General features: G+C 43.6%; 1 protein-coding gene across 1 annotated transcript in view; it reads right to left on the bottom strand.

Moving 5' to 3' along the window:
* The window catches only part of MINDY4B (MINDY family member 4B), a 36,485-nt gene extending 15,584 nt beyond the window's left edge, over positions 1-20,901 (bottom strand). The window contains exons 1-8 of the mRNA XM_043593308.1: positions 20,795-20,901; positions 20,532-20,559; positions 18,476-18,643; positions 10,270-10,389; positions 9,440-9,531; positions 6,506-6,671; positions 5,900-5,965; positions 1,485-1,555 (exon numbers count right to left, since the gene is read on the bottom strand). Coding sequence (XP_043449243.1) covers positions 1,485-1,555; positions 5,900-5,965; positions 6,506-6,671; positions 9,440-9,531; positions 10,270-10,389; positions 18,476-18,643; positions 20,532-20,559; positions 20,795-20,901 — 818 coding nt within the window. The remainder of the gene's footprint in view (positions 1-1,484; positions 1,556-5,899; positions 5,966-6,505; positions 6,672-9,439; positions 9,532-10,269; positions 10,390-18,475; positions 18,644-20,531; positions 20,560-20,794) is intronic.
* Positions 20,902-26,952: the final 6,051 nt, after the last annotated feature.

The raw sequence follows: 26,952 nt of genomic DNA, 5'->3' as shown, positions 1-26,952 counted from the left end.
CCTTCCTGAGTAAGAACTAAAAGCTTGGGTCCAGCATGGTGAGTGCCTTGGTGGCATCAGATATAATTCAGGGCAGTGTTGTCTTAAGTGTGGCATGATTTTAGGTGGTGTAGATATGAGCATTTAAAAAACCATATGGTGGGGGCATCTGGGTGGCTCGGTCGGTTAAGCATTGACTTGGGCCTAGGTATGATCTCGCAACTCGTGAGTTCGAGCCCCGCGTGGGGATTGGTGCTGACAGCTCAGAGCCTGGAGCCTGCTTCCACATTCTGTGTCTCCCTCTCTCTCTGCCCCTCCCCTGCTCATGCTTTGTCTCTCTCTGTCTCTCAAAAATAAATAAATGTTATAAAAAAATTTTTTAAGAAAAAAACCGTGTGGTGGATGTGCTTAATACATTCTTCTTTAGCACAACAAATACATGATTTAAAAGATATTAATGTTTAGGAAGAAGTTAATATTTAAATTTGTGTTGATTTAAAGAAAACTGTTAAGCAGCTAATAATACAGACCACAAAAATGTGATGATGCTATGCAAAAGACAAGTGTTAGGAGATTTTTGCTTCAGGGCTTGTAACTCTTCCTTTCTAGAGACTCTGTATCTCTCTGTGATTCTCTGAAAGGTTATTTTCCTTTCAGAGCCCAAAAGAAAGTCTACTTCTTCTAAGAAGCCTTCCTTGATTAGTCTATCCACTGGTGACCCTTCCTCCTCTGGAATCTTCCAGACTCCTCGTCTTTATACCTCATTTGGTACATTAAGTACCCCCTGTGACATACCCAGTATCTCTATGTATAACTCCTATCTTTCCCAGATTGGACCCTGAAGGAGGTCAGGCCATCTCTTCTTTTACTTGTATTTCCCATTGTGCCAAGAAAGGGGCTTTGCATATCATAGAGACAAAATAAATACCTGTGGGTATATTTTATTGTGCATATAAATAATAAAATACTTTTTTTTTTAATTTTTTTTTCAACGTTTATTTATTTTTGGGACAGAGAGAGACAGAGCATGAACGGGGGAGGGGCAGAGAGAGAGGGAGGCACAGAATCAGAAACAGGCTCCAGGCTCTGAACTGTCAGCACAGAGCCCGACGCGGGGCTCGAACTCACCGACCGCGAGATCGTGACCTGGCTGAAGTCGGACGCTTAACTGACTGCGCCACCCAGGCGCCCCAATAATAAAATACTTTTATTATGAAAGTTATACAAATAAATTTTGGTATTATCCGTCAATATTTATAACCACAAGTAGAAGGAAGCCACCACTGTACGAGAAAAACAGATTCAAACCTTTCTGGCGACATCCACTCACCCATTAATATGGCCAAACTGACTACAGAAAAGGATGAATCAACAGAAGAGCAGCCACTGGGAAAAACTACTCAGGTTTCCAACAGGGCATGAAAATATTTTCCGATGTAAGAGTACTCTGCGTATGTGATCGCAGAGCTATAGGAAATACCTGGGCAAATGTTTGTTGAATTTACCTTTCAAATGTTCTGGAGAAGATCAGGCTGTAAAGAAACAAGATGACACCATGGCCTCCTTCCTCTTTGAACTGTTTGGGGGGGACAAAACAAAAGCATGTTTGCCTAAAAGCAATGCAGCTATGTATATCTCCAGGCATGAATTCGAGGATTTATAGCCCAAGATTTTTTTTTTTTTTTTTTTTTTTCCGGCTGATAGTACAGCTTCCCTAGGCCATCTTCACTATCGAATGCATTTGTCTTGCTTGTTCAAGGTCTGCCCTTGGTGCTGTCATTCTCTTGCTTTTCGACCTATTTTTCTTTCCTCCACTTCTATCTCATGATTGTCTTCAAATCATGGCTACGATGTAGTGTATCTTTCCTCTCCATTTTTCCAGCATCCATCCCAGCCCAGACCCTTGGTGTGCTCTTGGCTGGCCCCCTTCCCAGCCTCTCCTTGGTTGGGACATCTCTCCCTCCTCATTGATTTCTAGAAATACCTTTGGACTTACACAGATCTAGGTTCAAAACCAGTTCTACCATTACTCCTAGTTACTAACTTGTTTGAGTTTCAATCACCGCATCTGCAATTGAGGATAAATTGCAGCTTTGTTGCAAAAGTTAAATGAAAATAATGCACAGTACCTACCTTAGTTCTTGGAACATGCTAGAACCACAACAAAATTATTATCTGTCCCTCTTTAAGGCGCTTCTCCCCTCTCTCTTTTCTTGGGAAGGCTATTTTTCTGCTCAAGAGTTTCCAAAGGTGCCCTGTGATTTCCAGGATCAAATCCAAATTGCCCAACTAACATTCAGGTAGCAGGTCTTAGCTTTGTATGAATATTCTGCCTGCTGAAAAGAAGCTCCTTGGCTGGCTTTCAAGGTTCCCAGGGTTAAAGCATCTCCTTTAAAGGCCTTGTATTGGGAAGGCTTCTGCTAAAATGCAGGTGCTTTCCCTTTTATGGATTAATCTGTCCCCATCACTCTCTGTGACCTGGCAGGGGCAGGACCCTCAGGCAGGAACAAATTCCAGTGCCACAGGCATCAGACAGGAACCCAAATGGGTGTCAGAGAAATGAGGAGAGGTGGGTCCAGAGGCACGTTGGGGACCCTGGTGTATTCGTTTCCTGTTGCTGCCATAACAAATTACCACAAACTTGGTGGCATAAGACAACATGAATTCTCTGTCTTCCACTTTTGGAGGTTTGAGGTCCCAACACGGATGCCACTTCATGAGTCTGATTCAAACTGCTGGAAGGCTTATGTTTCTTCTGCAGGCTTTGTGGGGAAGACTTTTCACTTCCTCTTCCAGCTTTTAGAACCCATCCTTATTCTTGGCTCATGACCCCAAATTGTGACCCTACATGTGATCCCTCTTCTCTCTCTGCTTCCCTCGTCACACCACTTTCTCTCTCCCGTCATCCACTTTTCCTGACAAGACTCTTATTATTAATTGCCCCCCCCCCAGGAAAATTCAAGACAATCTCCCTATTTCAAGGTCTTTGACTTAATCACATCTTCAAAGTCCTTTCACCAGGTAGGAAGCATCATTCAGCCTATCACAACTTGTCCAATAGAAATCACTGCCCCCACGTCAGCTAACTGAGAACGTGCCAGCATATAGGCCCTGTGCGGCCAGGTTTTCTGATTCTTTTGGGAAAAAGCTAAAAATCCAGGTTTTTATGTGGAATCTTCTGGTTGTTTTTGAAGAGTGGCTGCGTCAAATGTTTAAAAATGCAACACTGGGTGGACTAATGCTGCAGATCACACATATGATAGGTGTATCAGGGCTGCTGTAACAAGTTACCAGAAACTTGAATTGCTTGAAACAATAGAAATGTATTCTGTCACAGTTCTGGAGGCCAGATGTCTGAAATCAAGGTGTGGGAGCATGGCCGTGCTTTCCCTGAAGGCAGAAGGGAAGGAGTCTTTCTTGCATCTTCTAGCTTCTAGTGGCTGCTGGCAATCCTTGGAGTGCTTTGACTTGTAGGACACATCCCATCATGGAAGCTCTGCCTCCATGATCACATGGTGTTTTCCCCACATGACTGTGTCTGCGTCTAAGTGTCCTTCTTCTTGTAAAGGTACCAGTCACTGGATTGGGCCGGCCCTAATCCAGCGTGACGTTTCCTTGACTTGATTACCTTTGCAAAGACCTCTTTTCCAAATAACATCATATGCACAGGCATGGGGACATATCTTTTGGGGGGATGAAATTCAACCCATAAACTTAGGTCTACTGTCCACATGTAGCCCTCAGACTTCTGTCTTGGGATTTCTGTCTTAAGATGGGACACAGGAATGGGACCTCAAAATGGGTGCATTTTGAGAGTGAGTGGGGTTTGGTAAAGGTTCGGTGAAGCACATCATAATGTGCGGGCCCTGGTCAGGGGTGCCCTTGAGAGGAGCATCAAGTGCCCTTGATGGAACCTGCCATCAAGTGCCCCCGTCACTGAGGAAACGGTGCCAGCGCTTCCTCAGAGTGGCTATGGCAATAGTCACCATGGGTCTGTTTGACCCGGGCAGCTCTCACGTCAGGCTCACCCACACCGTACAGTCGATCTCTGCATAAGGCCTTTGTTACTTATTCCAGCTTGACTCTTAGCCTTTGATAGAACAAGCCTGTGTAGAGTTTCAGCTCTGATCCTCTGATTCTCAACTCCGGCGACACTAAGGAATCCCTTGCAGATGTGGGGACCTTCCTTTTGAATCAGACTGCCCCAGGTCTGAGTTGAGGAGATGGAAGACAGAAAGGAAAGGGTTTGCCTCTTTGTGCTGGAAGGCTCATTACTTACATGGCCTCTCTATCTGTGTGACTTCATTCAATATCTGCCCACAACAGAGTCCCTAAGCAGGCTTCTAACTTAATATTTCATGCTAGGTCTTTAAAATCCATTATACAGGTTTATTGTAAATTTATATTATATATAATTTATATTAATTATACATTTATATTAAAAATATAAATATATATTATAAAGTAACCATAAATTTAGTACTGTAAATAATAGAAATTTTGAAACGAATGTAACACTGCATGTTAACTATACTGGAATTAAAACTTCATAAAAGTTAAAAAAAAAAAGCACAGAAAAGAATGCAAATTTATTATGTTACAGTTCTGGAGATCACAAGTCCAAAATGGCTCCTACTGAGCCCAAATGGAGCAGTCAGCAGGCCTGCTAGAGGCTCTGTTTCCTTGCCTGTTATAGCTTCTAGTGGCCGTGTCCCCCGTTTCCATCTTCAAAGCCAGCAGCGGCAGGCAACACTGTCCTCACATCGTACACTCTGACTTCCTCTTCTGTCTTCCTCTTAAGGACCCTTGTGACTACATTGGGCCCATCTGAGTAACCTGGAATACTCGCCCTATTTTAAAGCATTTTGTAATGCACCCAGAGTTGTTGAATCACTCTGTTGTGCACCTGAAATTAATATGACATTGTAGGTCACCTATACTTAAATCTCACAAATTTTGAAAATTAAAAAAAAAAAAAAAGTCAACTGAGTTAGCAACCTTAATTCCCCTTTGCTATAAAGCATAAAATTCACAGGTTCCACAAGGTAGGGTATGGACATCCTTGTAGGGCAGTTGGGGGTGGGGGGCTTTCCTCTGCCTACCACACAGACATATGAGATGGTGGGGGAGGTAGTCCTGGGGTGACTAGTTTAACCAAGAATGTATGGCCAATGTGCGGCTGAGAACTCATGCCCAAGTTTTCTACCTCTATAGCCTTTGGAAGGAATGGAGCAGTGAGGTTCATGGACCCCATTTCCTCCTTCTATATAATCCACCATTGTATGGCTTCATGGTTACCCTGCTAACTGTCTTCTTCTTTTACCCTGTAGGGTTCTAATTCTTTAGAAATCAGCTTTCATTCCTTTCTCTGCAAAGGCATCTTAAAAAAGCACCTGAGATATTCCACCGACACTGTCCCCACATGGGAGGTTGGGAAGAATTATTGCCAGGACGACATTGTGTGGAAGGCGCTGATAGAAGAGGTAAAACAGGGCCACCTTTTTCAGACTAGAAGTCATTTCCTTGGAGCCAATGTGAGTGGTCATTTTGGCAATTTAGACTAGGGCCTCAGTTGTCTAGCATTTTTGTGTTTTATCCATTAGATGAGGCAAGACTGCTTTGACGTATTCTCTTCCCACAAAAGAAATCTTGGCATATGCCCTCTATAGTATTATTCTCTGGGTTTGATTAGCCAAGGACAAAGAGGCAATTGTGAATGGCCTGTGTGTGATCTGGCCTCTTTTTAGGCTGTGGGGAGGGAGAGGTGGGCTTTTCTTTCTCTCATTCGGCCCTTTCTTAGCTCTCAAAATGACCTGGTTTTCTTAATAAGCATCATTAGAAGTACACTTTGTAAAAGAAAGAAGATTTCCTGTAAGATCGGTTCAACATAAAGGGATTATCTCAACACTTAAACACTTACACATTGTAAATGATCATAGATGAATTTCTCAGTGGCTTCTTTCTCTAAAAGTTCAAACAGCTGGAGCTATAAATCAAGAATAGAAGATAAAAATGAAAAGGAAGATGAAAGCTACATCTATAAGATGTCAACTTACTGTTATTTCCTCAAGGGAGCTTTTTGTTTCATTGCAAAATCACTTTGCTGAAACCTGACAGATTATCTTACACAAGGCCATGTGAAACATACATGGTGAAAGTGGATGGCTACCGGCCTCCCTTTTACAGTCCTTAGTTTTAAACCAATGTGATATCTTGAGCAGTAAAGCCATAAACATATTTTTTCTTAATAGGTAAAATTCAGCAATGTTGAAGACAGTGGATATGGAAATGCATTTTGTGATGATTTCGGGTCTGGGGTATTCTTGATCCTGGTGAATTCTGGAAGGAAAAATTCACAGCAGGCACTTCCAACCCTTGGTTCTTACCTCTTTGGAAGATGCCTTTGGCCACATCTGACCCTTCTGGGAGCATCGATGGGGCTCCGCCTTCATTTCCATGTTGAGTCTAGAATACTCTCAGGTTTCATTGGCCCTTTGTCTGGCAGGACGGGCAGGGGTGCACTCACCCGCTCGGTGAAATCATCGCCCGAGTAGTCAGGATTGGAGGTGACATAAGTGTGCTCAGTGACAAGACAGACGGTGGCCTTCTCAGCCGCTCCTGCCGCCCACAGGATGCCAGCCAGTGCCGCAGCCAGGGCCTGCTCTTGCTCCTGTTTGCTGACTGCACACAAACTGCGATATGGGAGGTTGGGTATGAGAACACTGGCATGGACAGTCACCTAGCTGAATGTGAGGTGCCTCCACTTTTAAGTCCCCTGCTGCATACCAGATGGGTCTCTTCGCTTCCTTCATCAACCCACCCCGTGAGACGGTCGCAGAGGGCCTTGTCTACACTCTGTCACTGGCAGTGGCATCCTCACAGCAGCGTACTATTTCTCTTGGTGATCTTAGCCAGTCCCACCCTGTGAGTTACCCCCTCCCCCCCGGAGTCCCCACCGCTGTCCTCTCGCCGAACTCCAGCAGAGACTGATCCAAACGTTTTAACCCAGGAACACAAACCCTTTGCAAGTGCAGCCCCGTCCAGTGTTATCTCCCAGGTTTCCATTCTGCAAACCTGCTGCCCCGCACGGACCAGTCCCCTGAACGTATTTTCTGTATCACCCCTCCATGCCTTTTCTCATGCCCTTGTCTGCCTTTAATATGCTCGCCATGTCTGTGCTCCCCCATCATGTCTGTCCCACGCGGCACTGGAGGCCCGCTTCATGTTGCCCATCCTGACTTGTATAGCAGGCACACTCACTGTCCCCAGCATTGCTCTAAGCACTTCATACCCGTCCCCTCATCTAATCCTCACAACAACCCTGTGAAGTAGATACTACTATTACTGCCGATTCAGAGGTGAAGAAAGAAAGAGGGGTTGAGGAATTGGTCCCCAGTCGTTCACCTTGAAAGTGGTAGAGTGGTGATTTTACACCAGGCAGGCTGGTTCCTGACTCCCTGCCCTCAAGCATTATACTCTCTGGAGCGATCCTGGGCTGTCAGGATTTCCCAGGGAATGGGAGCCAATCTTTATGCGGTAGACCTTTGCTCTGCTTGTTTTCTAAATATTTAACACTGACAACTGTTGTCCCGATGGAGAAACACGTGATGGGGTTTATTAACGGACTCAGCGATGATTTCTATAATCCCGCTACCTCCGTGGCAACACAGAAATGAGAAACAAGGAGTGATCCATAGTCTAAAAGCCTAATTTGAGGAGGTGGATGGGAATAAAACAAAATGTTCTGAGAGTGAAGAAGAAGGAGACAGAACTTGGGACCGAGAAGGTTCTGGAAGGTTTCATGGAGCAGGTCAAAGCCAGTGCCCGGCTGAGGTGGGAAGTATAAAGGCCCCCACTTTGTTCTTTGAAAATGGGGCCACTGAGGCTTCAGAGCTCTCATGGGATCAGACTGAGGCTGGGCGTCACTGGAGACCACATTCTTCCTCAGCTTCTCCTTCCCTCTCCTTGTCCTTCACTCTTCCAGGTTTCTCCTGAGGCCCGAAGGGGAGCAAATCTTGCCAGCCCAAGATGCCACTCTGGCATGTGGACTATTTTAAACTGGTTATTTTTAAAAAATTACAGACTCAAGAGAAGGTCTGAAAACTCAATAGAAGTTGCCCTTTTGTAAAAGACGTTATAGGAGAAATCTCCGTTTGTAAGGGGATGTCCTCATGGGAAGAGGGGGATGGCTCTAAATCTCTAGAAACTCCTATCAGTGGAGAAGGCACAGACTTAATGTGCAAAACAACCCTATGCTTGTTCACTGCACTTTCCCCTGTAACCTCCCATAACTGACTCCCCACCCCCAATATCTTCTTTTGTCTTTAGCTAAAGATGGTATTTAACGTGATGCCTTTGGCTATTTGGGGGAATTACAGAGATTTCCTAGGTCTCTCCCATGTATACAAGAGGTATACATGTTATTTTTTTTTTAAATTTTTTAATGTTTATTTTTGAGAGAGAGAAAGAGAGAGAGAGAGAGAGAGACAGAGCATGAGTGGGGCAGGAGCAGAGTGAGAGGGAGACACAGAACCCAAAGGAGGGTCCAGGCTCTGAGCTGTCAGCACAGAGCCCAACGCAGGGCTCTAAGCCATGAACTATGAGATCATGACCCGAGCTGAAGTCGGACACTTAACCAACTGAGCCACCTTGGCGCCCCGAGGTATACATGTTATTAAGCTCGTGTTTGTTTTCCTCCTATTAATCTGTCTTCTGTAAAGTTAATTATTAGACTAGCCAAAGAAGCTAGAGGGGTAAAAAAAAAATGTTTTTTTTTTTCTCTCCAACAAGGCCTTCCCTTCATAAATCACTTGCATAAAGAATTCTCATCTCTGGCTCTGCTTTTCAGGAAACTGGCAATTCATGACCTTAGAATAAATTATACATTTAGTTCCTGTTTTGAGTGATAACTTACCGTGCTGAGGACAGATATATACCTTTACTTATTTATATTTTTTCTAATATCAAGCATAGAGCTTTGCCCATGATAGGGACTTGACTTCTAAGTAAAGTAATCTGAACCGATTTTCTTGAATAGGCAACTACCAAACACAGTACTTTGTTAGCCTAGTTAAATAGGAGAATTATCGGGGCTTTATCGGGGCTTTTAAAAATCACCCCTTTTGTTCCTCCTTGAAATTGTCAGTTTGGGGCTTCCCATCAAATATTTTCAAGTAAGCCCACCTGAGACCAGGGGCATCATTTTAGCTGACAGGAAGGTCTGCAGTGGAGCACTAAAACTGTCAACGTTATTCCTGCAACCAAACATTGAGAGTGACTCCAGGAAAGTCCTCCCCAATCACAAAATCCCATCCGTCTGGGAGAACCAGAGCCGTTTTCGTCTCGTGAGGCAAGTCTACTTCCTGAGGTCACCCAGGGGATTTTCCATAATGACCGTTTGGCACATAACAGTTCTTGTGACATGAGGAATGTGTCTGAGAAGTGCTTCTAGGCCTCTTACCTGTGAAAGTTACAGTCCTTTCCCTTCCTGGTAAACAACAAGTCTTTGATGATGAATCCTTGAACTGCCATCTGAATGCTTCGGGCACCTCCCTGAAAAGGGGAAGATAAATGGTGAGGTGTGTGAGGCTGGGGGCAGGCTGTACAACCGTAATGGAACCTCTTGGGGCCAATATGACAAAGAAGAACTCTGGGAAATGGATGTGACCTATTCTCTGCTGACCTGTCCCTCCTGGTATATACAGCATCCCCTTAGCTTAGTGAAGGGGCACTGTACTCCATACGTGGGTTGTGGTCAGATGCCATGGCTGGGCCGGAATCTTCATTGACCAGCTTCAGTAGACCAGCACCTGGGGACATCTGTCCTCTTCCACCCTACCTTCGCTATGCTCCTGCTTCATAGCAAACTTTTGGATTTGTAGGATGTACAGAACTTGTTGGCTGGTCTTTGAAATCTCTGTGTGACTAGTAATTGATGACCTGAATTACTGAGGTTTTAAACAAGCCAGAAAGAAGCTCCTGGATCTCCTCCTGCCTTCTAAATCCTCAGGGATACTTAGAACTTGGAGAGAAGAGCCAGGAAACCTTGAATTTGGGAGGGCAGGGTGTGCGACAGCAGGGAAGAAGTGTGAGACTTTGCTATAACCCTGACAGTAAATTGTAATTTTAAATAGTCTCATATCATTTAGGGCTAAATGTTAAATTACATGAAATATGCTTTGACAAATGACTGTAGTGAAAACATACATTCATATGGATAAAGATGGAAGGAAACATGGCTAGGGAATATGGGATTAGGATTTTTTAAAAAAAATTTTTACTTACTATTACCTTTCCCACTTCCAAAGTGAAAGCCAGGTCAGAAAAAGGATCATGGAACCTGAAATAGGCCTTTTTCCAGTCATAGCTGAAGACATGGACAGTATTTCCAAAGAGGCTCTGCCGTAACTTCTGAGAAGAGGGGAAAGAAATGATTCAAACAAAGATGATTCTTCTTAGACACATTCTTCATCTAACAGCCTTAAGTAAGGTGGTGGGATTGTGGAGGTGGGCCTGTCCCCTCCCTACAGCCTGGTTTACATTTTACCCTACTCCTCTATTTGTAATTGTAAAGTCTTGTGTGAAAGGTTCACACCGGGTTCCCTTAGACTATTGTATCCCGAAGGCTCAGTGTGTTAACCTTGTGCCCTGTTGTCCCCATCTGATTTTTTCCCTTGTGTCTGTCTCCCCTTCCATCGCCAGCCATCTCTCCTTTATGCTTTGCAGTCCGGCCTGGGCCACTGCTCTGCCCCTCTGCCTCCTGTCACTGATGATCCATGTCATGGGCATCCGGGATACCCATCTGCAGCCATGACTCTGCAGTGCTCGCCTCCCCCAGCTTTGAGTCCTTCTCTCTTGCTCGAGGAAAGAGAAACACACAGGACTCTGTTTCTAGCTTGAGTACAATATTGATTTAAATGATACTAAACAGGGGCGCCTGGGTGGCTCAGTCAGTTAGCTGTCCGACTTCGGCCCATGTCATGATCTCACAGTTCATGGGTTCAAGCCCTGCATCGGGCTCTGTGCTGATGGCTCAGAGCCTGCAGCCTGCTTCGGATTGTGTGTCTCCCTCTCTCTCTGCCCCTCCCCTGCTCACGCTCTGTCTCTCTCTCTCCTTAAAAAATAAACGTTAAAAGGATTTTTTTTAAATGATACTAAACAATCATTCTCTGTCCTCTTGCCCCCCAATTTTTAAGGTTTTGCTGGATATCCTATAGCACGTTGAGATTGGAGAGGGTCTTCTAAGGCTTCCCAGAAGAAACAAGCCTTTATAAATCAAATACGTGAAGAAAGGGGAATCCATCCACAATCAGGGGCATAGTAATTGCTTAGCATGCGCTTGGTCCTACCTATGTGGGGTACAGATATGTAAAAAGTCTAATACCCCGCAACTGTGTACGAGATAGAATGTGTGAAGTTCCAAAGTAAAAAGTACCTTGAGAGAACAGAGGGAGGAGAATTTCTGACTAAAGAGCTCAGGAATGCTTCATGGAAGAGCTACACTTGAACTAGCCTGGCCAATGGCATCTAGCATTTATTGAGTGTTTTCTATGTACCACACACTGGTCTAGGTGCTTTACATTCATTATGTTAATTTAAGTATTTGAGGTAGGTACTCTTATTATCCTCCTTCCACAGGGAAGTACCCAGTGGTAGAAACTGCTGGAATTTGCATCCAAATTCCAACACTACTTCTCTGCTTCCCCAGCTTTAAGTATGCGGCATCCTTGGGGTGTCTGGGTGGCTCAGATGGTTAAGTGTCTGAATTCTGCTCAGGTCATGATCTTACAGGCTCAAATCATGATTTCACAGTTTGTGAGTTCAAGCCCCGCGTCAGGCTCTGCTGTCAGCACAGAGCCCACTTCAGATCCTCTTTCTCCCCCCTCCCCCTCCCCTGCTCCCACACACACTCTCTTTCTCTCTCTCTCAAAAATACATAAACATTTAAAAACAAGTATGTGTCATCCTGTAATTGCTGTCCTTTTTGTGGGCCAATCATTATTTAATTAATATTTTTCATTAGCTTGAGCTACTCTTTTATAAATTAAAAAATGCTTATTTAATAGGGACACTTCTTGTCACATCTTTAAGTGGGAATCAAAATCACTTATTTAGGGGCGCCTGGGTGGCGCAGTCGGTTAAGCGTCCGACTTCAGCCAGGTCACGATCTCGCGGTCCGTGAGTTCGAGCCCCGCGTCGGGCTCTGGGCTGATGGCTCAGAGCCTGGAGCCTGTTTCCGATTCTGTGTCTCCCTCTCTCTCTGCCCCTCCCCCGTTCATGCTCTGTCTCTCTCTGTCCCAAAAATAAATAAACGTTGAAAAAAAAATTTAAAAAAAAATCACTTATTTAAAAAAAATAAATCACCATATTTAAAAAAAATAATGGAAATAAAACAATGTTATTGACTTATGCTAGAAACTATCGCCTATGAAAGCTTTGCCTGAGCTCACATTCTATTTAATTAAGAAAGGAAGTAGGAAGTGTTAAAGAGGTGTGAACGTGTGCACCACTTACAGAGTCTTTCTTCAGGGCCTACCAGCATGAAGAAGGGCTCAGTGAAGAAGGTGACTCAGTCTATTTAATGTCACTTAATTACGTATCCCTAAAAGCAGCCATGCTCTAGCAGAGGCACACATCCCACACTCTGGGACAGACCACATAATGACCTATTTCCTATAATGGAGGGGAGGCTGGACAGAGAAGACCTGCAAACACACAGACACACACACACACACACACACACACACGCATGCACGCACACACACAGAGAGCACCCAGAGTGTCCAAGGACAGGGGGTGGTTCAAAGGAACGAGGAGACTCTGTGGCAAAAAGGAAGGATCAGCCCAATTTATCCAGAGCCTAATGGTTTCTAATAAGGACAGATGCAGGAGAGTGAGCATCTGGAAAGTTCTCCCCTTGTCAGACCAGGGTCTGGTTCCGTGGCTGGAGTTTATTTCCTGGCCACCTCTGCTCCCCCCTTGAAAGAAAAGATTGTCTCTACAAAGAAAGAGAGGCAGGTGCATTTCAGTGTGAGCCCAGAAGTGCACTTGAAGACAAATGGTTTGTCCGGTGGCTCAGGGCAACAGCAAGAGAAGGAGAGGGAGTAGAAGGGCATAGAGTCGGCTCCCGGAAGACACAGACTCGATGTGTATCATGGCCAACGAGCCACCAACCCAGGCCATCCCCAGCAGAGGACTGAAAATGACATCAAGGCAGCACAGCACAGAAGAAGGACTGAGCACTCCCCACTCCTGTGTTGAGAAGCCCAGTTCTGCTCCTCACTGACCGCATGAACTTGGACTGATTGCCCATCCTCTGTAAGACTTTATTTGCTTATCCTGAAATGGGGTCAACCCTTGCTTGGCCCACATCACGGCTATTATTGAATGGGAAGACATATGGAAAAGGGCTTTGGGGACCGTTAAGTGCTGATTAAATGCAAGGTGTTCTCCCTTTATGAACACACAACCTGTCTGCCCTGGAATGCTGTAGGGAACAGAGCCCCACCACAGATGAAAAAAGACCAGAGCCTGGCAGGAGGAGGGGAGGGGAAGCCGTGTATAAATGTGAGAGACTAAAACTGTTGAGACTAAGAAGGCTTAGAATTCAAATTCAATGAAAACAACTCTGCCAGCCAAACCAAGCTCCTGTTTTGGTTGCTGGATGTCACTTCCAACTTAGGGAGTGTCACCATCCAGATGCACCTGTGTCCGACTTAGAACAGAGAGGCGGCAGGCCTCTCAGGCCAGACCCACTGGCCAGTGTGACAATAAAGGTGACTCATCTTACCTATGTAACATTTACTTTCATATCAAATATAATTTCTAACGAGATTAGCCTGGCTTATATTCAGTAATATGCATATGTCATTGTGCTGCCTGGTAACTAGACACAAATGGTAAATGGTCCTAATAAATGACTGAAATGATCATTATTATTTAACACAAGCACGGTTTATAGTTTTTCTCTTTTCACTTTGTTAGTTTTCCAGGATTTGTAATGAATAACTCTTTCCTGATTGCTATGATGATGATAATGATGATCATTATCTCGCATGCCCACACATACACACACACACACTCATGCACTCACACACACACATGCACTTGCACATGCTCACACACATGCACGCACACATACACATACATCCCCGAAGACAGAGGTCCTGGATCATTCTTCCTGATGTGTTTAATTTCCTTGCCTTGACTGCCTTTTTTCTGGTCCCTGGGCTTAGATTTTCCCTGTGACAACCTTGCCCATCCTGTCCTCTCCCACCTCTGCACCTGTCCGCACCCCCAACCTGAGATAGAATAATTTTCTGAAGCTTCTTCTCTACATCATTTCTTTCCTTAGAAATTACTGGCTCATCATGGAATCAGACTTTCGAGTTAGCAAAACCTAAGAAACGTTTCTCTCCTAGCCTGTCAAATAGAGTGGTTAGATTCTTGGCTTGATCATGTTCACCATGGATTCCTCAGCGTCTGGTACAGTGCCGGGTGCACAACAGGCTGGCCAGAAGTAGTTGCTGATTTTTAAAACAATCTAATTCAGCCCTTTCATTTTACAATGAAAAGCTTTGGGACACAGAGCGGTTACGTGTATGTAAATGGCAGCTCCAGCACCCAAATGCAAGCCTTTCGACTTGTATGGTAAGAGTCCCAGCAGGAAACAGATGGCACGCTCAAGTCAGGATAATTAACTTGAGGAAAGTTTAAAACAGGGACTATTTACAAAGATATGGACTGCATGTGGGGAAACCACAGTGGCCAGCGCAGGGTCCCACAGCTAGCAACAGTATCTCCCGTAGACCTGGAGGGGCTAGGAGGGAGGAGGGGGGACCTGAAGCAGAAAGGACAGAGTCCTGGGGAAAGAGCTTCCAGAAGAGGAGAGGGATTCCGCCAGCTGTGCACAGCCTGTCTTCTTTCCCTTTCCTCCCTCCAGGCCCCCTCCAAGGCTCCCATTGTTCAAACTCAGTAGGAAGCCGGAGGAGGAGGGAGCCCTAGTGATGGGGTCCCTACAGGTCAGTCTTGGCAGAAAGCAGGTTGGGGAAGGGTGGAGTGCCTCTGAAGGAGCATCTGGATGATACCCATTGCCCTGCACTGAGATGTGGCTCTAGGGGATTGTCCAGAGCAGTGAATTAATTAAGCAAACATCTCCTGAGGTCTGACTGTTGGCCAGGCCTTCGGCCGGGGCACCAGGCTGTGCTTCCGGCTTCCAAAAAGCCACCCCACTACCTATCATCCTCCATTGGAGCTTCATTCCTCTGGGGCTCCGCCAGAATATTTTGATCTCCCGGCATTGCATTGTTTAATACCATCCTGCTGGCTGGTATTGCAAAGACACCAGGGTTTGTTTATTGACTGTGGATAAAAGAGGCTCCGGGATTGTGTTCCAGGCTGGGTTCTGGAGAAGGGCCTCGTTGGGCAGGAGGGTGGGAAACTGCCCTGGAGGGAAGGCAGGCAGTTTGGGGTAAGGGCGGGGAGGTGCTGGGGGAAGAGCAGAGGGGAGGAGGATGCTTACCTTCTCCACAACCTTACCTGGGCCGGGAGCCTTGGCCGGGCATTCGCTCACGGTAAGATGTTAGGTTGGGGGAAGGCAGAAGGCTGCAGTGTCGGAAATGGGGCAACAAAGGGTGAGAAATAAAAGAGCTGGGGAGGGAGAAGGTTCATAGGGTGCTCCACCCACCCCCTCCTTTCTCAGCAGAATCCCAGCAAGGAGTGAGTGTGCTCAAGTCAGGAAATCCCATGCATCCCTACCCTCAACAGGGAGGGAAAGGAGAATGGCAGAATGACAACAAAAGGCATTCTTAAGTGAGTATTAGGATTCAGTAGCTCTGATAATTTGCCAGGCAGCTGCACGGCTGAAACGTCCTCGATTAGAATTGGTCAGGCTTCCAAATCGCCCCCCTGGAATCCACGTGTTCAGAATCCCAAGGCTCAGCATCTCGAAATCCCAGGGTGTGTTTAATTAATGCTACTGCTATTTAAAGGACACACTATCATCTGGCCCACATAATGGGAATAAATTCAAAAATTTTTTTTTTAAGAAGAAAATCGATTATCTCCACTTCTGGGACTTCCTTAACACTCCATCGACTCGGGTTCAGGCTACAGTGGTCTGATTCTTTTGTCCCCCAGGCTCTTCCAGAGGGAGAGAATTACCTTGGAAAAGTTATGGGGGAGGTCTGCAATCACACCACGTTTGTGTTGGTAGAGAAGTCTCAGACCGAGACTCTCTTGCTTCCACAGTATAAAGAGAAACCAGAAGATTTTGGAAACATCTGCGAATGCTTTTTTTTTTTTTTTTCCTGTTTTTAAAATTTCTATGTGAGTTTTTAAAAATAGATCGCACATTCACATGGTTCAAAATCCAGAGAGTACAAAAAGGTATGCTGAGGGAAAACTCCCTCCCACCGTGTCTCCTGCCCTACTCTTTCCTGGCACTGAAGTCTTCTAGAATTTCTGTAAGCCTATATGGGCAAATGCCAATATGCCATCATAGTTTTGTCTTGTATTCATAGACAAGGTGGCCTACTGTCCCACTGTGTATAAATTCTAAAATGACCGTAGAAATTCATTACAGAGCCAGTAATACATTTCTATTACAGATTGTTTGTTAAAAACATTATCTCATCCATTAAAATACAGGTAGTCACTCTAACGTCTGGTGCTATAGTCCACTCTAGGCAGAATCACCACTGAGGAGGGAGACTCTAACAGGATTACGTATTCATTACCTGTCTTCATTCCCTGAAATGTGAGCCATTCACTAGATACATGAGACACAAGTTAAGGCCCTATCCAGGGGCTGTGAGGTCAATGACCCGGTGCAGCATCTCATGAGAGGCCTGCTGACCTATCTTCCTGTGACATCTGGCATTTGAGCAAAAGAGGGAAGGTGGATTGAGGCAGAGAGATTTGTGATGAGAAAGAACAGTGGGCCCCTAAGTACATTTATACTGCAAATATGACAGGAAAGAGAGTCGCCCTATGAAGCCTGTGAGGAAATGCATGATAAAAAAGAACGTGGGACCCTGTATTGGATGATGTCCCATGTGAGGACCTTAAGGGAAGGCTATATTCAGCGTTGGAAACACTACAGCCAGAGCCAACTTAAAAAGCAGACGGAGGGGTGCCTGGGTGGCTCGGTCGGTTGAGTATCCGACTTGGGCTCAGGTCATGATCTCGCAGTCTGTGAGTTTGAGCCCCGCATCGGGTACTGTGCTGACAGCTCGGAGTCTGGAGGCTGCTTTGGATTCTGTGTCTCCCTCTCTCTTTCTGCCCCTCCCCTGCTCATGTTCTGTCTCTCTGTCAAAAATAAATAAACATTAAAAAAAAAAAAAAAGACGGAGACCGTGTGATTTCCCCAGAAGGGGTTCTAGTCCCCACTCATCCCTCTCAGGGACCCTGTGTGCAATGCACAGACTATGGAACTGGATGTACAGGACGGGCCTAACTGTAGGACAAGTGTTGTTGGTCCTCACCCATGTGACCAAGCTAGTCTTCGGTGGTTTCTGCAAGGTTGCCCTGGTGTAGGGTGGCATGTCCTCAGGAAGGAAGTGCTTCTTCCAATTCTTGTTCTTAGGGTCCTCAGGAAAAGTCTCTGCCTGAGGCTCCAGAATGTAGTGTGAAGTTTGAAGGAACAGGATAAATGTGGGAAAACGGTCCTGAAAAGCCGTGAGTTTCACTATGATTGAAAGAATTATCTTGGGTGCAATCTAACTGAAGGAATCTCTCACCCTAGCTGGTACTTTTCCCCTGGCTTGATACATGCCTTAGCTTCCCCAGTGCCCAATCACGCCTCTTTGACCTTGACAGCTGGGCCTTCGGACATTTGCCAAGGCATTGCCTCCAGCCTTGTCCTGTTTGATCCAATGAGATGCTGCTAGTTTGCCTCCTAGCTGGGTCTGTGCCTCGGCTGGTGGGGGTCTTTGCTCCGACTCATCAGGTTTGGAACTAAGCAAATGGTCCCTGGGATCGATCGGTAGCTTCCAGATCCTTAGGTTCTTTTCAAACCTGGATGTTATTCGGCAGCCCCAGAAAACATTTCTTTCCTGAGATCAGCTCCTTGCCCAGGCCCAGGCCCAGCACAGGGCTTCACCTCCCTCCCTCCTGCCCATGCACAGACAGGGTCCTGCCTTACACAGCTGCATGGCTTTATGCATGGTTGTTTATACCACTCGTCACCTGCCCTACCCCACACTATAGAGTGACTTATTTGAAATTAACTCCCTCACTACCTCAAATTTAATTGTCACACAAAGGAAGTGAATAGAGAGACTCTCAGAGTTGGGGAGGAAAAGACTGTAACATCACCAGTGTCCTTGAAAAACACCATAAATAAGTCATTTTAATTATATTCTCCCTTTACCAATAACAACCGTGTGTAGTCTTATCTTCAATAATACTGTCACATGACAGGAGATAAGATTCCCCAGCCTTGTTGTTGGGGGAAGATTACGTTTCCTTTCATGTTTAATTGACAAGCTATACTTACCGTGGCCATTGCCAGGGAGATAGGAGAGCCGGCTGATTTTGAAGAGATGATAGAGGGTTTGGGGATAGAACAAAGGCTACTGGATGGCAAATGTCCTTGTCCCCTGGGCTGAGGTATCCCTGTTGCATTTTCAGTTTCATCAGCTGATACATGGTTGCCGTCATGATTCTGTATAAAATGCCACCACCAAAAAACAAAGCAAACAGAGCTGGTGACGACCTGTTTTCCCTCTCTTCTCTCTTTTTCTCTGAAAAGTCAGTGTTCAGAAAATATTGTGTTCCCTTTGAAAGACATCTGAAAATGGTGATAAATAGCAATAAAAGAGGAAGGAAAATCCCAGTGTCTGTGTCAAAGGGGTTTCTCACAAGTTTTATGTGGCTGGGAGAGGTTAAATGTAACTATGGAAACATAATTAATGCTATCAAGACCTTGACTTGAAATTATGTTTAGAGAAAAATGTAAATGTCACTGTCTCTTATTTCGAGAAGACAACATTTTATAAACATTGAATCTTTCCAGTCTATACGCGATGTTTCTCATTGTGTTTTTAACTGGCCGATAAAGGAAGTCAGGCTACCTCCTGTTAATTCTCTCAGATTCCTGCTCCCTAAGAAGTGAGTATAATCTTTTTTTTTTTTTCTTTAAAAAAATCCATCCCCTCCCTTTAAGGAAAAAAAAATCTACTTTTTCTTTTCTTGACTGATTCTTATGGCATTTATTTAAAAAAAATTTTTTTTTTCAACATTTATTTATTTTTTGGGGGGACAGAGAGAGACAGAGCATGAACGGGGGAGGGGCAGAGAGAGAGGGAGACACAGAATCGGAAACAGGCTCCAGGCTCTGAGCCATCAGCCCAGAGCCCGACGCGGGGCTCGAACTCACGGACCGCGAGATCGTGACCTGGCTGAAGTCGACGCTTAACCGACTGCGCCACCCAGGCGCCCCTCTTATGGCATTTAAATATGTTAGAATCAACCCTTCTTCCAGTTTACTTCTATACTAATGTCATGAAACAAATCTGCCCTGTTGGTAGCTAAAACATGAAGGAAACTGCCTTCTTAGTTTTCTGGATTCCTAGAGGCAAAGATGCTCTCTTATCTCAGAAACACAGCATCCCAATGGCAGACTACTATTGGGATATGATGCATTTTGTAAATCAAACAGAAAATCTTTACATTTGTGGCAATGGGTTTCCCTCACCCTGTATAAAGCATAACTTGACATTTATAATTTTTTTTCCCTTCAAAGATTGTTTTATCTTTTGAATATTCTATTCTCCCAAATGGTAGCTATTTCCATTTAATGCTTCCAGGACTAAAATGGAAGCATTATCTCCCTGATTCTAATTTAGACTATGGTTAAGAAAGTTTTAGCACAAATAAGGCTTTTGATTACGGGTCACTTGTAGGAAGATGCTTTAGCGTTACCGTTAAAATATTAATAATTCAGTTGTTTGATCATATCATATATTAGTGATGCGAAAATCACCCTAATATTTTGTGCCGTGTTTGTTCAGAGACTGAATTAATATCTGAAATACCAAGTTCATTGCCTTCTAACCTTTTCAGGTTACACGAGATATCTTTCATCTTATAATGTATAACAGATTTAAAAATACCTTGTAACACCTGAATTCGGTCACCTTTCCCTTATTTGAAAATGATGAAGGAAAACAGTTTTTCAGAAGCGGAATAAAGATGATGGCTACTTTCAAAATCACTTTTCTTCGCGAACACTGAAGCGTTTGGCTATCAGAACCTAGTGTTATTTCACAAGTTTAAGAACTCTCGATTCTAGTATTACTTTTTTCTAAAATAATAACCATATGGTGCTCTTAGTGATGAAAAGTACTCTTAAAAGTAGGAAGGGATTTTCGTGAAAAAAGAAAGCATGAGAAAAGATTTCAAAGGGCTTTCTAGTTTTATGTGTTCACACATTAAATGCTGGGTGCCTGAGTGACATTCTGTGCGTAAGATAAATGCAGATTATGCTGTTAATGTGATTGTTTGAAGAAGCAACGAGAGGAAAACACACTGGCTTTGAGAAAAGTAATTACCTGAGGAGTTGCATTATTGGTTCCCAACCTGTAAATGAAAGAGAAAACATCAAGGAAATTACTCACTCTTACTCAACCCACAAACCTCCTCAAACCCAACCTCGCTAGGGCAGCGTCTCTCTACAAATGGTTATACCCGAAGCATCTTAAATGTAAACCCATAATGGAGACTTCTCATGTAGCACAACATAAAAGCTGATTGCTTGCTTACACACCAGAAATCCCTCTGGTTCTAGAGAAACGAGAAAACAAGAACATCTTACCCGCGGTAACTAAAGATCTCCCGCCATTTGTCAAGAAATGAAATTTTCCTAGTTATCTCCTCTAAATCCAGCTCCTGGGAGCTTTGTTCCCGGTCCGAGACTTGCATAGTCCCTTGGGTAATGCGGGGAACTGAAGAAGGGAGTTGTTTCCTTGGGAGAGAGAGGTCTGGCAGAGGGGACGAAGGACGCTGGCTCTGCGGACGGCGAGCTGAAAAGCTCTGCCTCTTCGGACCATCGAGGTCACACCACACGGATGCTGCTCTGGGCTCTCTGTAAGCCCCTGCCATCAGATCACGATTAAACTTTCATTCGAGGTGGAATACTTTGTGTATTGTTCTCTGTACAGATGCTATGAACGTTTAACCTGAGACACACGCTTATAAACCAAAGGATTGCAATTACTTTTTCTGTATCAAAGCAATTGGGATAATTTAGTTGATGAAGGATACCATCCTGGTGAAATGTGATAGTACTTTGTGCTGTCGTGCTTCTGTGGAAGTGTTTGTGGTACAGAAATACTTAGCCAAGGGCTGGGTAAGAGCCGTTCTGCTGATTATCTAAAAACCATATTAACTACTGTTGGATAATATGCAGGCCAAGGAAGAAACTGTCCAACAGATGTTTGGCATAGGGTTTAGTACGCAGAAGTCTTGCACCCAGTTTGAAAAAGGGCCGGTTTGCTTCATTGCAGGGACAAGTCTAAAATTATGTCACGTGCTATTGGCTGTATGAAATGTAGCTGCAATAAACTGGCATAATAGAGAATGTCCATTGTTGTGATGGTGAATCTTATGTGTCATCTTGTAGGGCTACGGAAGCCAGCCTAACACCAATCTGGTCCAACACCAATCTAGATGTTGCTGTGAAGTTATTTTTTTTTTTTTTTGATGTGATTAACATTTACATGGTAGATTTTGAGTCGAGTGGATTATCCTCCAAAATGTGGTTGAACCTCAACCAATCAGCTGGAAGGCCTTAAGAGAAAAGACTGTGAGGTCTCCGGAGGAAGAAGGAATTCTGCCTCTAAAAAGCCTTCAGACTCAAGACTGAAGCATCAACTCTTCTCTGGGTCTCCATCCCGCTGGCCTGCCTTGCACATTTTAGACTTGCCAGTCTTTTGTGAGCCAATTCCCTAAAAGGAAGGTCTCTTCTCTCTCTCTCTCTCTCTCTCTCTCTCTCTCTCTCTGGAGAACCCTGAGTAATAGTGTTTATCAAAAACAAACACTGGTTACCAGTAAAAGTGTTTTTGGCTCCTCTGATTTGGTTGAATATCAAAATTGAATCTCAGGAGGTCATTTTTCTCTCTGAACATTTCTGACCATGAGTTTTGTAAAATCCCGAGAATGTGAAGAGGTCAAGGCAAAGAGGCTATTTGGATTTATTATGATTTGAGTAGTCAGGGCTGAGGGGATATATATATATATATATATATATATATATCGGATTTTGTATTTTTATTGTAAACATAAGAGGCATAAATAATTCCTTTCTTATTTCCCTTCTCTAGCCATAAATGCTTTTTTTTAAGCCTTACTGTTCCCTTCTTTATAATTTTATAGTTTTAGTGGTAGCATCAGTATTTAATATTTATTAGGCAGTCCCAGTATAGAAAAAAAAAAAAAAAAAAGAAATTATGTGATCCTTGCTCTCAAATAATGATGAGAAATGTCTTGGAATTTTTTATTTAGAAAGTCACATTAAAAAATAAATTCTGGATCTGCCATTTAAATTGTTTAATAACCCCAAACCAAGAAAGGAGAGTAGCTACCTTTTTCTTAAGAATCATTATTAAATCTGTGTATTTTTGTCTGTGGCTATGTCCTACTTTACAGAAAATTCTGTCGGTGAATAGACAGCATACCAATAAACTGTTCTGTTGGGTTTCATAAACATATATTGGGTATTTCCTATATGCCAGGCACTTGGAAAGGCCAAGGTAAATAACATGAGGTTCCTGCTCTCTCCAGTGGTGGAAACAGACACATTGAGAGAGGAAAATGCTGTGAGAACAGAGGCTCAGCGGGCAGTACGTTCACAGGAGATGGACAAGACAGTGGAGTGGTTACGAGCATGGCCTCTGGGCCCCAACTGCTTAGTTTTGAGTCATGGTTTCACCTCTTGCTATCTGTATGGCTTTAGACAAGTTATTTGACTTTGCTGTACCTCAGTTTATTCATCTGTGAAGTCGGGATACTTTCATATCTTTACCATATTAAGACTTCTAACCTATGAAAATAGTATACTACTCCACTTATTTAGACCTTATTTCTCTTCCCATTGTTTAATTCCCAAAAGTGGAATGACTGAATCCAATGCTATGATCATTTGATTGATTGATTGATTGATTGATTTATAAGTTTATTTATTTTTTTTGAGAGAGAGAGAAAGCATGCATGCATGAACAGGGGAGTGGCAGAGAGAGAGAGGGAGGGAGGGAGGGAGAGAGAGAGAGAGAGAGAGAGAGAGAGAGAAAGAGAGAGAGAATCCCAAGCAGGCTCTGTGTTACAGAGGCTTGACATGAGGCTTGATCCCATGAACCATGAGATCATGACATGAGCTGAAATCAAGAGTCAGACACTTAACCCACTGAGCCACTCGGGCACCCCAAATGGCACGGTCATTTTAAAGACTTTAGATACATATTCCAACTTTCATTGTTGTTTGTAAGCGTCCCTTGCTCAACCTCTCTTATTCCTTTAATTCTCAAGTTGGAATTCATGGTTCTACTCTTTTTAATAAAGAAAGTGCTGCCTTTACTTCCTTACCATTCTCTCCATTTTCAGTTGGATACTGATTAGGGCTCTATGGATAGAAAGGGCTGGCCTCTGGAATATGCCAAGAGTCAAGAATGTGATTCAGCCACATCCAGAGGAAGCCACCACTCTCTTGGGCATTGTATCAAGACTTAGAGCAGGAGGCCTGGGTGTAAGAAATGAAGTACAAAGAAAAAATGGGACTGGGGGATCCTGGGCCAGGCTGGAGGGACAGGGCAGGGGAGGGGTACAGAAATATGTGGAATCTGGGATTGTCCTTTTCTACAGTCTTATGCCTTTGTCCCTACCTCATGGCATGTGAAATCACCCAAAACTCCTGTTCCAAGACTTTCCCCACTGCAGCAAAGGATTGGGGCTGAATACGGAGCCTCAGGCAGCAAGAGGTCTGCAGCAGCAAAAGGAAGGAGTAAGAGCAAAGCAAGGATAGTTGGGGGAGAAGGAGGGTTTTGCAGCCATGTGGTGGGGGCAGTGGGTGATGGTGGAGGGTCCAAAATCACTCATCTGTGAAGGAAGTATACTACATAAATGCAGAAACCTGTGGTCTGAATCCATTTGTATTCTTTGTGGATAATTTAAAAAAATAATACCAATGATTTCATGAGAGAGGCTAGTATCTCTTCCAAACATAGACATCAGTATGTAAAAATTTAGTGTTATTAACATTTGCTGTAGTTTCCCAGAAAGCTATGACTGATCAATCAGCCTTATAGTCAAATTTGAAAATGCTGGGCTTGCAAAGGTTTTGACTAGCTGGCAAAATTATTCCCAGACTTTCTTCTTGCTGTTTTCTTATGATGATTCATAGACAGAAATCTGGAAATAAACTTTTAGAACCTTTTGATTTTTTTTTTAAAGCAAAATCTCTTTAGTGTTTAATTAACCTTACCCCTGAAAAGCTCTTCCTTAGGATTAAGTTAAATCCTTTATGCTTTAATTATCATTCATTCTCTTTGGTTGTACTTTCTGTGAAGATGGAAATTTCCTGATTACATTCCTTCCTAAAAGAACTCTGCCAATCCATAGAAACTAGAAGATGGCTGATATATTCTCTTTTTGTTCTTCGGTGGTGTAGTGAGGAGAAGAGGGTGTCAGGCTCAGGGTCAAGTTCCAAGGCCTCCCCCATGACTTCATAACTTTGGAAAAGTTAGTCTCTCTGAGCTTCATGTGCTGTGGCTCCTTTGACTTACTTCATGGAATCATAATGAATATGACTTATGTGAAAACTCCTAATCTTTAACCAATGTTTTCTTACTTCCTATATGTTAAAAATACTCCTTTACAGCCTACAGAATGGGAGAAGATATTTGCAAATGACATATCTGATAAAGAATTAGTCTCCAAAATCTATAAAAAACTTATCAAACTCAACACCCCCAAAACAAATAATCCAGTTAAGAAATGGGCAGAAGACATGAATAGACATTTTTTCCAAAGAAAACATCCAGATGGCTAATAGACACATGAAAAGATGCTCAACATCACTCATCATCAGGGAAATACAAATCAAAACCACATTGAGGTACCACCTCACACCTGTCAGAATGGCTAAAATTAACAACACAGGAAACAACAGATATTGGCAAGGATGCAAAGAAAGGGGGAAACCCTCTTATACTGTTGGTGGGAATGCAAACTGGTGCAGCCACTCTGGGAAACAGTATGGAGGTTCCTCAAAAAGTTAAAAATAGAGAAAGGGAGACAAAACAAAGCAAAACAAAAAAACCACCACCACAACCATCATATGTTATAAATAAAATTACGTTCTTTAAAAAAAAAAATTTTAAATAGAACTACCCTATGACTCAGCAATTGCACTACTAGGTATTTACCCAAAGGATATAAAAATACAGACTCGAAGGGGTACATACAGCTCCGATGTTTACAGCAGCACTATCAACAATAGTCAAACTAAGAGCCCAAATGTCCATCAACTGATGAATGGATAAAGAAGATGTGGTGTGATACACACACACACACACACACACACACACACACACACGGTAATATTACTCAGCCATCAAAAAGAATGAACTCTCCGGGCGCCTGGGTGGCTCAGTCAGTTAAGCGTCCGACTTCGGCGCTCAGGTCATGATCTCGTGGTCTGTGAGTTCGAGCCCCGCGTCGGGCTCTGTGCTGACAGCTCAGAGCCTGGAGCCTGTTTCAGATTCTGTGTCTCCCTCTCTCTGACCCTCCCCCATTCATGCTCTGTCTCTCTCTGTCTCAAAAATAAATACACGTTTAAAAAAATTTTTTTTAAATAAAAAAAAAAGAATGAAATCTCGCCATTTGCAACAACTTGGATGAGGCTAACAGCATTGATTATGCTAAGCGAAACAAGTCAGAGAAAGACAAATACTGTATGACTTCACTCATATGTGTAGTTTAAGAAACAAAACAGATGAACACATGGGAAGGGAAAAGAGAGAGAGAGGAAAACAAACCATAAGAGACTCTTAACAATAAGAGAACAAACTGAGGGTTGGTCAAGGAAGGTGGGTAGGGGGATGAACTAGATGCATGATGGGTATTAAGGAAGGCACTTGTTGGGATGAGCACTGGGTATTATATGCAAGTGATGAATCACTAAATTCTACTCCTGAAACCAATATTATACTATATATTAACTAACTAGAATTTAAATAAAAAATTGAAAACTAATTCTCCTTTAAACATTTTCTTTTTTCATGGCTTTATATATTTTGACAGTGGCATCATGGGCATCATAGAGCCAGAAGTCAAAGTCCTAAAGTGAGAAAATATAGATATTGGTCCCAAACAGTCCCTCAGTCCGTGTGGCCTTTGATTGGTCATTTAGTCACTGGTGTGAGCCCCATTCCTCATCTGAAAGACCTTAAAGACCAGTGTAGTGTAATGGGAAATACATTTTTGGCCATTGTCCCCAGTTACTGGCACAGAGCTCTTTAAAGTCCTTGGAATTTCCTGAGTAACAAGAGTGATAGGACCATCTTTTGTTCTAATGAGGCTTGGCTGGGCTTCTAGATGGCTCTGGGATGGAGACTTGTCACCAGAAAGACCAAGCCTTAATGAGAAGTCTAGGACTTTCAACCTTAGCCTCCAACCTCCATGGAGGGGATATGGGCCAGAGATCAAGTTGATCACCAATGGCCAAGGACATGATCAATCATGCCTGTGTAATGAAACTTCTGTAAAACTCCTAAGCATCGATTTGCCATGAAGGTGGCATACCCCAATTCCACTAGGGACAGAGATTCCTGTACTTGAGACCCTTCTGAACCCCACCTTATGTACCTCTTCACCTACATGTTAATTTATATTCTTTATAATAAACTAGTAATGTAAGTAAAATGCTTTCTGAGTCCTTTGAGATGTTCTAGCAAATTACTGATTCTGTTGAGGGAGTCA

The sequence above is a fragment of the Prionailurus bengalensis genome, chromosome C2, assembly GCF_016509475.1.
Source record: "Prionailurus bengalensis isolate Pbe53 chromosome C2, Fcat_Pben_1.1_paternal_pri, whole genome shotgun sequence".
Classification (NCBI taxonomy): domain Eukaryota; kingdom Metazoa; phylum Chordata; class Mammalia; order Carnivora; family Felidae; genus Prionailurus; species Prionailurus bengalensis.
This window is presented reverse-complemented; position numbering and strand designations above follow the sequence as displayed.